This window comes from Orbicella faveolata, unplaced genomic scaffold (genome assembly GCF_042242905.1).
Source record: "Orbicella faveolata isolate gen_17 unplaced genomic scaffold, um_ofav_v1 contig_46, whole genome shotgun sequence".
Taxonomy (NCBI): domain Eukaryota; kingdom Metazoa; phylum Cnidaria; class Anthozoa; order Scleractinia; family Merulinidae; genus Orbicella; species Orbicella faveolata.
Window position 1 is genome coordinate 1,149,500 of NW_028301576.1, and position 11,935 is coordinate 1,161,434.

The 11,935-nt window shown below is 40.3% G+C and overlaps 2 protein-coding genes across 2 annotated transcripts; both read right to left on the reverse strand.

Annotated features, from left to right (window-relative positions):
* Positions 1-138: 138 nt before the first annotated feature.
* On the reverse strand, positions 139-6,232 carry LOC110067990 (uncharacterized). The gene is made up of 9 exons (XM_089277495.1): positions 5,716-6,232; positions 4,913-5,015; positions 4,198-4,231; positions 3,781-3,981; positions 3,418-3,565; positions 3,003-3,099; positions 2,178-2,699; positions 1,363-1,443; positions 139-982 (listed from the first exon to the last, which is right to left on the reverse strand). The coding sequence occupies exons 1-9, from the start codon at positions 5,892-5,894 to the stop codon at positions 560-562; spliced, it is 1,788 nt and encodes a 595-aa protein (XP_089133621.1). The 5' UTR covers positions 5,895-6,232; the 3' UTR covers positions 139-559.
* A 3,409-nt stretch (positions 6,233-9,641) lies between these two features.
* LOC110067994 (uncharacterized) lies at positions 9,642-11,571 on the reverse strand. The gene has a single exon (XM_020775354.2). The coding sequence runs from the start codon at positions 11,435-11,437 to the stop codon at positions 9,857-9,859; it is 1,581 nt and encodes a 526-aa protein (XP_020631013.2). The 5' UTR covers positions 11,438-11,571; the 3' UTR covers positions 9,642-9,856.
* Between the last annotated feature and the right edge of the window lie 364 nt (positions 11,572-11,935).

Below are 11,935 nucleotides of genomic sequence, written 5' to 3' on the forward strand. Positions count from 1 at the left end.
CGTGTCCAACTGTGTATCTCACTGGTTTGCTGTCGAGAGAAATTTCATATTGATGCGTGCCCAGCTATTACTCTTTATATATCACTGCTATTTAATTAATTTACCTTATAAACATTTGCATGGACATATTTAAATTCTGGGCCCATTTTTTTTCAAGAACAGGTAACACCATCCACGGAATAGATCGCCACCTATTGGGCAACTAAGCTATAATTACACATTAGATGGATAGCACTGTCTACCCTTGTGGAGGCAGCGTGGCCGAGTGGTCAGCGTGTCGGACTCGCAATGCAGCGTTCCCGGGTTCGAGTCCCTCTCTGACCACTACCTGGATTGGTTTCTCAGTAGCCTCGAGCTCAAATCCTCGGCCACGCTTGTAAATAGCCAACTGGTTTGCCTCCGGTCAATAGGGATTCTTAACAATTGTTTGTTTCAGTTGGTTGCTCGGCCCCACTACACTAGCACTTGTGCTATAACACTGCCGAGGGTAAATAAAGGTTATATAAATACCCTTAACCCTTAATTACTGCACGCGCGTGGAGACCATAATCCTTTGCGGTCACCAAATGAGTGAGTTTTCGCGAGAATTACTGGGATCTTTAGCTTCATTCGCGAGCCGTTTTTGCATCTTTCTCAACTTCCCTTCGTTTTTGGAAGAATCACTCCGTGTATTGTATATCAGAGTCGTCGAAAATTCCTTTGGAGTTTTTTCAGGGGTCAGTATTTCTCCTTGTTCCTGGTGCAAGACTGAGTCTTTGGGCTGATCGTTTGTTGAACCGGACAAAAAGTCATCATTCCCAGAAACCACAAAGCTATTTTTTCTTGTCAATTGAACGCCATCCGTGAAACTCTCTATCGCAAAGCTCGAAGACCTGGTCACTTTCCGTTTGGAGAATCTGTAGAGTCGCTTGAAAACATTACCGTTTCGTGAATTGTTACTAACGATGTCATCAAGGTTAACGACCTCAGCTGGGAAGAGCTCCTGTAAAATAGATGATAAGATAAGCTGTATCTCATTTTTTATGTACTCTCAAATCTAAGCTCAGTTGACTGATAGGATAATTCTGTGTCAGATTATTGTGCTACGAAAGAGGAAAGACTGGTGAAAGTAGTTTAGTGAGAACTTCGGGATTGCATTGTAACTAAAAAAATTGCTTGTAGCTAAACACAGTCAGAATAGTTTTACCATCAGGCTATTCGTAACTGCATTCTTTTAATTTCTTTTGACGAGTCACACAGGACTACCTGGCAAACTAGCAAGATACACTAACTCAGTTTTGGTGTGATCAACTCTAAAAATGTAAAAAAATAATTGTTGGAGGAAACAAAAAGTCGAGACATTAATAATTAGCCATGAGATACCTTGTCCTTTCTCCTGGAAATAAATCTGGAAAGAAACGATGTGCTCTCTTTTTCCGAGGAAGGATTTTGGAAACTTGTCACCTGTTTTAAACAGAGGACAATCAGAATATACATGTAGTTCACCGTGTTCGGTATTCAGTTTGTATCTAACACAGGAGATCACTGAAGGTCAAAGGAACTTATTCTATGTCTATATACATTTCACCGATGAGAGTAATTGATGAACATTCAGATGTTAATAAGCAGTCGGAGCCAGCCAAGCGCATCAGAAAACACCCTAACCACAAGATCTCGTGGGAAGTTTTAACCACTGCCCATTCATGATTAAAAAGGAGAATAAAAGAAGCGTTCTACATCGCACGCTTCCGTCCAGAACTAAACAAACAAGTGCAATCACTGGACCTCACCTTGTTCCCCGTGGGAACAGGTATTACATAACTGGCATTACCTGTTATTACCTAACTATAACAACACTGAGCGTATGCATATTATTTCACTCTGATGATGATGATCAAACAGATCGAAAACGTTAAGACTCAATTTTAACAGCTTTTTACCTGAAAGTTTTATTTTTATTCTATGTCTATTTTCGTAGTCTTGTTTCCAATGGAAAGCTTATTCAGTTCATGAACGGCTAACAAGTTCCCTTTCTATTTCCGTTCAAAAGCGCGATGGCCAAATGGCTAGTGCATACAGGTCCACACAGGTCGGGATTGGGATCGAAGCGGCTTAGATTGAGCTTAAGTGGGCGGGGTCAGATGATAGGAGGGGTTAGCAATACCTTCTGTCGTTTCATTCTATAGAAACCATCTTACCTTGTAATGATGCCGTTCGGATGATACATCACCGCGGCCATACGAATCCGAGAGGGAATAGGAACCATAAACCTTAGGTTGATAGGAATTGGGTAATGATTCTGTTGATTGCGTCATTTTATAAACACGTGACCAAGGTAACAAGCTACTACTCGTCGCATAATTCTGCATTTGTAAGTCTTCGAAACCCGAATCGCGTCCTTTGGACAAATTGGCAATGCACGTTTCGTCGATCTGTGATCTTTCATAGGGGAGTTTGCCTCTGTCGTTTTCTACTCGAAGATTGTTGTGATGGTTAAGCAACACGCCGCTCTCCGCACTATTCCTGTATAAGGAGTACGGTTTGCGTATCCTACGCTCTTTATCTAACAATCTGTCATACGGTGTAAAATGACTTAATTGTCGTTCCGCATATGGGCTCTCAGAATCCCTTTCGATGGCTTTCCTCTCAAAGCGTACTCGCTTTAGACTGTGTTTCCCAGAGATTAAACCATTGACGCCTTTGATGTTGTTAGTCTCTGCCTATAGATATGGAAAAAAAGTTCAGTTAACCAAGCCATGTAAAAAACGTCCATCCGATCTTTTGGTTTTGCTTTGGAAATTTGCTTAAACATGACTTGTTTTCAATATGTTTTTGAGAAAATTACACAGCACCAGTAAACAATTATTAGATTGAGGGCATATTCTGCTGTTCTCTCCTTCTGCAAAGCTAGCACTGGACGACAGAAGAAAAAGGCTGAAAGAAAATATGATACGATATTACGATATGATAAATATTTTGGGTTAAAAATATAAACTTTCAGACTTCTGTCTGTAACTACCTACCTGGTAAAGGAAGTGCGCGCATGCCTCGTTCCCACTCTCAATGGCCACGTTAAAAGCAGTTCTTCCCAGTCTGTCGCGAAGTTTGATCGCTGCACCACTTCGGAATGTGTGAAGAGGAAAAATATACAGTCAGTTAACTGGACAGAAGCACTGGGAGAATGCCTAAGCCAAGAACACAGCTCAAGAACTCCGGCGAAGGATTTTAACCCTTAAACCCGAACCGATCAAGTCCAACCTACTAACGGGTTAACACCAACAACAACGACAATAACAACAGTAGTAACACTGAAAACAACAACAGCAGCAGCAGCAACAGCAACAACAACAACAACAACAGCAGTAACAGCAAGAAAAACAACAACAACACCCATAACATTAGAAAAGGAATGCATGGCGGAATGAAGGCAGCACTCACCCACGCATTAGTAGCTTGACCACTTCTACATGACCGTTTTGTGCAGCTACATGTAGCGGACTGGACCCGAATTTATTTCTCTCATTGCCCACACTGTTGACATTACTTATAAGCCACTCAACACAAGAACGGCGACCGTAAGCTGCCGCTAAAAGGAAACAAAAATATAGGATTGATTTACCAGAAGCTACTCTTTCACTGACAAGAAATGAACTTTCCTAGTTACGAAAGGAGATGTGGAAATTCCCCTTAATGCACAGATTCTTGGTGTGGTGAAGTCAGTTTCAGTTTGAAATTAAACGTGCCTGTATGCAAACCGCTTTCACCTTACGAACAATTTGAATCTTGAATCTACTTTCGTACCATAGTGCAGAGGTGTATTGGCCGCCCTATCCCGAGCCAGCGCACTGCAGCCAGCGGAGCTTAGAAGAAATGCCATGCACTCCAAATGACCTTCAAAAGCCGCAGCGTGGGTAGCGGTCATACCATCTACAGTCATGTCATTATGAGCCGTACCAGAATGCTTTGCAAGCCACATCAAACAGGTTAAGTGACCTTCTTGCGCTACAAGAAAGCAAAACATAACAAACCAGTTAGAATAGTTTCCTTCCATCGTCAAAAGTAGTATGGTTCATTACTACAGCGTGATTCGACGAGAGACCTGGATGGGGGTGATGTAATTAACTCTAGGCTCAGTTAAATTGAGAGTGATTTCCCAGGTGTTAGTACTGATACTCAATTTAGAAATTAAAAGTTCCAGTTTTTTTTTTAGCTTCTTACCTGAAAAGTAAAGAGGTGTTGCCCCGCTGTTGTCCTGTCGAGAAGCGTAGAAATTTAAAATCATTTAGCGTTTCATATCACATCTGATAAATTAAATCTTAATAAGAGGGAGCTTTAGATTGGACTACGAGAACGAGATTGAGTACGAGTACGATTTTCGATTTTCAAATTAGTGACGTTTCCAGGGTCCTCGCTGTTCATGCTGGTTTTAGGCAGAGAGGGTAGCTCATGGGATGAAATGAGTATGTGATGTGATAATGTGAAGCCTGCAAACTAGAATTGAAAAGTCGTTCTCGCACTCGATCTCGTACTCTTACTCAAATATAAAGTCCCCTAAAAATAACAATGACAATAACGACAACGAAAACGATAACGATAACGATAACGTCAACGATAATGATAATGACAATAACAATAATTAAAACATATCTATACAGGATGGCTGCATCAGGCATAGGCAATGAATTACAATAAATAAAAGGGCATAGGCAACGAATTACCGTTGGTATGTTGCGAAAGTCAAGAAATAGCGCATAGCTGAACGAGTGAAGATACTACCCATTTATATGTTTTTCCAGGAGGTCCTTGATTTCAGCTATCAGCTAATTGTATCGTTGGTTTTAGTGCCAACGAACGAAGAAAGAAAGAAATTTTAATGAATTTTTACAAGTTAATTTTAACTTCTTTTGATTTGAAATCAACTGAGTTCACAAACCGTAAAGCAAATACTTTTCGAAGCCTTTCGGTAAATCCATTTGAGGCATCCAAGATGGCCACCTGCAGCCGCGTAATGAGCTGGTACCGAGCCTTCAGCTGACCTGAATCATGAATGAGACAGAACGAATGGTTTGTTGTTGGGTTCAATTTGAGCATATTCATCTTGTCATAAATGAGAGAGTTTCACTGCTAGTTAATTACGTTCGATACTGTCTCTATTCTTTGACGAATGCCCGTTTGCATGAGACTTGGGACTTGTTAGGACATTAAAACTAAAAAATATTGCTATACTTTTATAGCCAGGTTTTTACAAATTCATAGTTTTTTTTTTTTTTTTTTGAAAGAAAGCAATTTATAAAATTAGTTTTTCTCAATAGTCGCATTGTTTGCTCAGGAAGAAAAACGAAAATGCTTTTGCAGATCAATATTTAACCGCAGCCTAAAACCCTGAGATGTAATTGATATCCTCGCAAATTATTGCCACATAGATTTCTTTTAGTTAGTCCAGGGCATTGAATTGTGTTCAATGTTATCTAGAACTGATGAACGTCATCACAGCTGAAATATACTCGTAACGATCTTCAGGAAACTGTGAGGATTAAGCTTTCAAGGTCATGAAGAGTTCTAGGGGTTAATGTTTCAAAACGCCGTTTATTTTCAAACATATAAGTTGCAGGTTGCGCAGAAAAACGCCCGAAAACGTAACCTCTAATTAAATCTATTTAAATCGCTGGATAAATGGTCATTACTCGCATCATTTAGTTTAATAGACAGTGTTGCAAAATATATATATTTTTTTACCTGGTAGTTAAGCTGCTTCCATGTTTCAATAGCCACTTAGCACACATCAAATAGCCACGATATACTGCATGATGAATATGACACATGCCTTGTTGATCCAGAGTATTTGGAGCAAACCTCCCGGTGGCGTATAATGCTTTTAAGCGCTGTAGATGTTTTCCTTCCCTTGTTTCCGTCATTGATGATATTTAAAGATGTCTTGTAGGTACATAAACGACACTCATTACACAGCCAACAAGAAGAGAATTTACACTTCGTAAGATTCGCTTTAAAATGCTCTTCAAAGGAAAATTTGATGCTACTTGCATGATCGAATTTTTTGGTTTAAAGCTTACTGTTTGTGAATCTCACAAAACGAAGAAACATTTCTGAGCTACATACTGAAGTTTGAGAATTTCATCATACTTTCGATGTGGTACAGGGTACTGTGAATCTACTCGGTAGCCGGGCTGAAAGTTTTCTCTCGTGAAGAAAGGATGCTTTTCTGAGAATCGTTTTCCCTGTGAATGTTTTTCTTCCCCTGTGGTATCGATGAAACAGAATCACAATTTGTATAAATATTTAACTAGAGTATAGAAGAAAACAAAAGAAGTTTTCACTAAACTAAAACCAAAATATAGGATATCTTTTGTTGTTTTCTTTTGTCTTTGATATCAATATTTTACATTTTGTGTCCATTCAGCTTGTATTTTTAACTAATTGGCCATAAGATGGCGACTCAAGTATCTGGATGGGATCACTTTATCTCAACAAAAGCGGTTTTGTCTCTTATTCGTTAAACCAGTTGCCTGGGTTTAATTCTCGCGCCCGAAGGTCTCAAATGGATTACAGCGTAATGACGTCAGTTCCCTGCTGTACAATGACGTATATGTTCACTCTGTTGGAATTCTATTACTTAATGTTTGCGCTACACGACTACTGGAGAGGACTGGCAGGGGATGCAAAGAGTCCAGGCACCAGGGTCTGGTCTCCGTAGCGAGTTGGGAGACCGAGAGAGGGGTGCTTGGACTGTTGCTATGGAAACTGCTACAATAGCGAGGTGCGCCCATTGCACCGAGTCACACCGATCACAACCGGTGGCTAGTAAGCGGTAAGGAAAGGAAAGGAACGGAGAAAAAAGAGGAGGGGGAGGGAGGGGCGAAAATGCGCAGGTAGAACCCGGCGAACAACAGCAACGCCACTGGTACAGAACCAAACGCAGAGACGCGTACAGAACCAAACGCAGAGACGAACGTACCAGGCGAAACGTCCCTCGACGGGGCTTGTGGCGAGAGCGAGGTTAAAACGAACAGAGGACTGGGTGCTGCTTCCCCAACAAACTTGACACCAAAAAACGCGCAAAAAGAACGCTGAACTGATTTTCTCCCCAGCTCGCAGTCGATGTATTATTATGATGAATACGTGCTCAGGGACCAGTGACATGCGTTTACCCAGAGACAGCCTAAACTACGTGAAGCCTGGATGAAGACAGTAGTTTATAGTGAACAGTGTTTTTCTTTAGGATAACCCAGTCTTTAGGGCTACATTCATGTATTCCTAAACAACAACAACAACAACAACAACAACGACAGCACCAATAGAAACAACGATGCAAATGCAAAAGTCAAAGTCAAAGAATATGCAAAGGCAAAGGCAGGGTAAAAGCAACAGCAGATGAAAATCTCAGTTAAAAACTGAACAATCAGAAGCAAACCAAAAAGTTCAAAATTTACTTCATCATGTTTAAGAAAGTTGAATTTTTTCTTTGGTTACTGTAAAACATAATGTCCTAGGACCATACCGAGCCAGTAAAAGGTATCATTATATGTAAGAATTGTACATTAATATAGCTTATACGCGACAAGGCAAGAAACAAAAAACTCATTAAAAGAGATTTTGAGACTTTTAATAATTCTCTTTCGTGGCTAATTCTTTTCTCGGCTAACGGTTAGAATTTTCCAATTTTTACGCCTAAAGGTTAAATTTTTGGCCCGTTTTACGGCAATATGTTACCAGTTAACCCCATTGAGACCCTCGTAGAAGGTTTGCTTAAAAAGTGATTATCAGGCATCACCCCTCCCCGAAGTGAACTTCCCTCGCAGCCGCACTAGATAAAAGTTGCTCCCCTGCATGATTGCTGTTATATTAAATAGCGCCTTTATTTTTTTCAAATCCGACTTCGTTCAGTCAGCGACCCTTTATAAAATCCGATACATTTTTTTACTTCAGGAATATTTCCTGTTTTTTCATATTCTATGCTTATCTTCACGCTGCATTATGAAGCAGCACATACTGACTCGAAGTATTACTGCTCCCAGCCCTCAAGGAGTTGCTAGTCCACAGCATTTTTGTCAGTCTCTTCAATAATTTGTTTACCCTTTGGGTCACAACAGCGGAAGGCACGGTGGCCTCGACTCCGGATCGAGCGGTCCGGGTTCGAACCCTGGCGGGGGACATAGTGCTGTGTTCTTGGGCAAGACAGTTTAATGTCACAGTGCCTCTCTCCACCCAGGTGTATAAATGGGTACCAGCGAATTAAATGCTGGGGGGGGGGGGGGTAACCCTGCGATGGTCTAACATCCCATCCGGGGGGGAATAGAAGTACTCATTTCATGCTACAGAAACCGGGACATGGTCCGGCCTGAAGGGTCACACTTGGTTTGAATGAAAGCTATTCAAAAGGGCTTTCAGAAGGATTTTGTAACTTGATGAATATTACAATTAATAAACCTCAAATCAAACTTTATCCTTTTTCAGATGCAAGTGTACAACACTTAAAAGTGCTACAATTAAATTATAAATTAATTAAATATCAACAATTAAATATTAATTAACTCTTATTGATATCGGATGGTTAAGATTTAGGAGAACTTAAAACTTCCTATGTTACAGTAGCTCTTCTTGTTTGCTCAAGTTCACACAGATCAGACACTGAACATGATAAACAATCAGCTAGTCATTATTTACCTCTTCAAAAATAATCTCAAACACAACATAACACCATAATATGGTATGTGTGGAATAAAGCTCTAAGTGACTTTTGCAAAACATGGAGGTAACCAGCATTCAAATACCTCCCAGCAGTTGTTACAGTCCTCTCTTGTCTTCATAACTGTCTAAAAAAACTAGTTGTAATTACAATTTTTTGAAACAATAACTAAAACCAGAGGCCTGTAGGTATTTCAATCCTATGTGCCCCAAAGTTTTCCAAAAGCCCCTCAGGGCTTTATTCCACATACTCATCATATTCTGTATGGCATCCCAAGCCCAGTGTCAGCACAGTTTAACTTGCTTGAGGAGTGATTGGCGGGTGAGGGGAAGGGGGGGAAAGACATGGGAACAAGGAGGGGTTGCTCTGTTAGAATCCCAGTTTCCGTTCCTTCCATGACGCCCAGTTGATAATCCAACCTCACACCTGCATCTCTCTAATTCCTGTGGGTGGAAAGAGAGACTTTGAAAATGAGGTTGGACTCTCCCCTCTCTATCCCCTTCTCTAAGCTTGCAAACTTAACTCTTCTGCTGAAATGCTACCTGTTAAATACATCTGTACCTAAGCATATATTGCTTTACAATAGCAACAGTGTTTTTCCAAATAATATTACATTTTTTCTCATAAAAAATGTTTAAGTCTGTTAGAAAAGATTACTCACTGGAAAATTACAACAAAAGGAGCCTTTTCTAATAAAAAATATATATCATCTACACGAATATTTTGAAGTTTCTACCCCTCCAAATGTATACTGTCAGGGGCTGGGATCGTTCTTTCAAATGTCATGTTTCACTGTTTGATCAAAGAAATCTGGTTTTATAGAATGTTATTTTTGAACCCCCAAAATGCCATGTGACAAGTAAATTTTTAAAGAGCACTTGAAAAACATAGGAATCACCTTCTTATGTACTCTCAATATTAATTTTTGTTTGCAGTACATGACTCTATAGCATTTCCCTTGGCTTAAGTTGGCTTCTTTGTAAATCATCAGCTCTCTAATGGTATAAGTGTAAAAATTAACAAATTGATAGTCACCCACCCCTGCTGACTTGACAGTGAACTAAAAAATAACAAATCTCTGAATAAAACAAAAAAATTCCACTGAAAATTGAGCCTAAAGGTAGCCTATAATAAATTCATGATGAGCTTAATCAAGACACTTGAAGACTTTCTTCATGAAACAAGTTTTAGTGTACTGAAAACCACGTCAGTAAATTGGCATGCGACGTCATGGGTAACCACATTATTATAATACACAAAGCTCCAAAACAGTTCATCATTGATAGTGACTATGTTGTTTCCAAACACAGGACCAAAATTATGTCCAGCACTGGCAAAATAAACTCCTCTAGACTCGTAAAACTTTGTTTCACCCTCTTTTCCAAAGTTGAAGCGACCAAGATTGGATACGTTAAACAAAGGATCTAAACGACCTGCTGTTTTCTTATTTTTGGAGGCTTTGTGAAGTTTTCTTGCAAGGTCCACATCCAAGTTGTGAAGAAGCTTCAAAGAAGAATGATGTCTGCCTTGCGTGACAGCTTGGTGCACCTGTTTTGTACACTCCTGTGCAAATTTCCAGAAATCTTCTTGCATTTCTTTCAATACTGGCACAGGCATCTTAAGCTCGCAGTCCAAAGAAAAACAACCCAGATCATCGCCTGTAATTGGTGGGTTGCACTCCAGTCTGACATTCACATTAAAGTTCAATGGAATAGTCACTGGTATTCTTAATTCACCATTCTGCAACATTGTTGCCATGGCAATGCTTGTCACAGCAATGAATGCTCCATGCACAGTGCACTTGTTCTCTCTGCAATTCATCGCAAATCTTGAAATTGCTTCTTTTGGCAGATTTCTTGGAAGGATGCAGGTTTTTTTCAGTGTACGAGGATCACGCAAGCTGGTTGGCGGAATGATAGCTGTGAACTGATTTCTTGGCTTACCCACAATCTTATACAGCAACCGAGTGAACACTGGCTTTAGAGCAAGCAACAACCTGTCCAGCTGTGGCGTGGTTATGTGACGCTTTAGAAGATCTGAAAGGGAAGCCTGCAGGGGTACAGAAATTAATTTCATGCTTTCATCAGAACTTGGTAAGTAATTATTGTTGTGCCTTGTGTTCAAGAGACTTAAAAAGTCGTCACAAAGCTTCAATAAAGACGTGTCATCTGCAATAAGCTGGTGTGCAGTGAAAAGCAATGTGTTACTGTACCACCCCTCTGTTGTTTCAAATTCTTCCTTGAGCATTCGAACTCTCCACAGGGGACCGTCCGAGGCCTGGAACGGACTCAAGAGTTCCTTTTCAAACGAAGATTCCCAATGTCTCGCTTGTTTATTTTTGACATAAAAATCCACGGTAAATGGCTCATCCATCTCAATAAAACACTTCAGCGGCTTCTCTTTTCCCTTCACGGTGATTTCTTTGACTCGCATGCGAAGAATGGAATGTTTTTTGGGCAGAAGTTCCAACACTTCTCGCACCACTGTCGGCTGAAGGGCAACTTTGGACTTCAACAAAAGAACAATCGTCAGTAAACTTCCACCGCAACTGTGTAGATCATCAACCATGCTTTCAAATATTCCCAGACGCCTTCCAACTTGATCGTCGAAATCAAGGACGTCTTTTTCTTTCTTTTTGTGCCGCAGCCGATCGGAACACAAGCCAATGAAAGTTAATATAGCGACTGCATACACTCCAGTGAGTCCGATCTCTGGCAAGTATTTGCTCAACAACTCCAAAGCCCACCAAAACATGTCCGTCTTCTATTGATTTCCTGTTAGACTGGCTGCCGAGAAGTCTAAATCGTGATTTCAGATTTTAAGTTCAGCGTCTTCAAAACTTTGCGAAACAATTTTCACTTGCCGAGCTAATATTCGACATCATTCAATCGTGACATCATATACTCTCCACGTGTGGTTAGCGTCACTTCCGGTTAATACGAGGAAGGGACGGAGCGTTGGGATACCGGAATTTCCCGCAAGGGTAGTCCTGGGGTCCGCTGTTTAATTCGTTTTAGACCAAAATAATTACAGTATTAAAGTACAGGCACATGTATAGTCCCATACAAATATGACAAACTTCTCTACTTATTTTGTTTTCTGTGCGATGACATACAACATTTTCGTCACATCAAGTGCTGTAACTATCGAGGGTAATAATATCGAGCACATTAAAAATGGTACGATTTTATAAACCTTTACACTACAATAACACCCTGACAAAATCCCACAAAGTTCGGAAATCTCCCGGCA

Excerpts from the sequence above, each read along its gene's own strand:
- LOC110067990 (XM_089277495.1), bottom strand. The coding sequence starts at position 5,894 with ATGACGGAAACAAGGGAAGGAAAACATCTACAGCGCTTAAAAGCATTA. Across the intron at positions 3,566-3,780 it reads CAATACACCTCTGCACTATG|CGGCAGCTTACGGTCGCCGT; the intron begins GTACGAAAGTAG and ends GTTTCCTTTTAG. Across the intron at positions 2,700-3,002 it reads GCGCGCACTTCCTTTACCAG|GCAGAGACTAACAACATCAA; the intron begins GTAGGTAGTTAC and ends CCATATCTATAG.
- LOC110067994 (XM_020775354.2), bottom strand. The coding sequence starts at position 11,437 with ATGTTTTGGTGGGCTTTGGAGTTGTTGAGCAAATACTTGCCAGAGATC.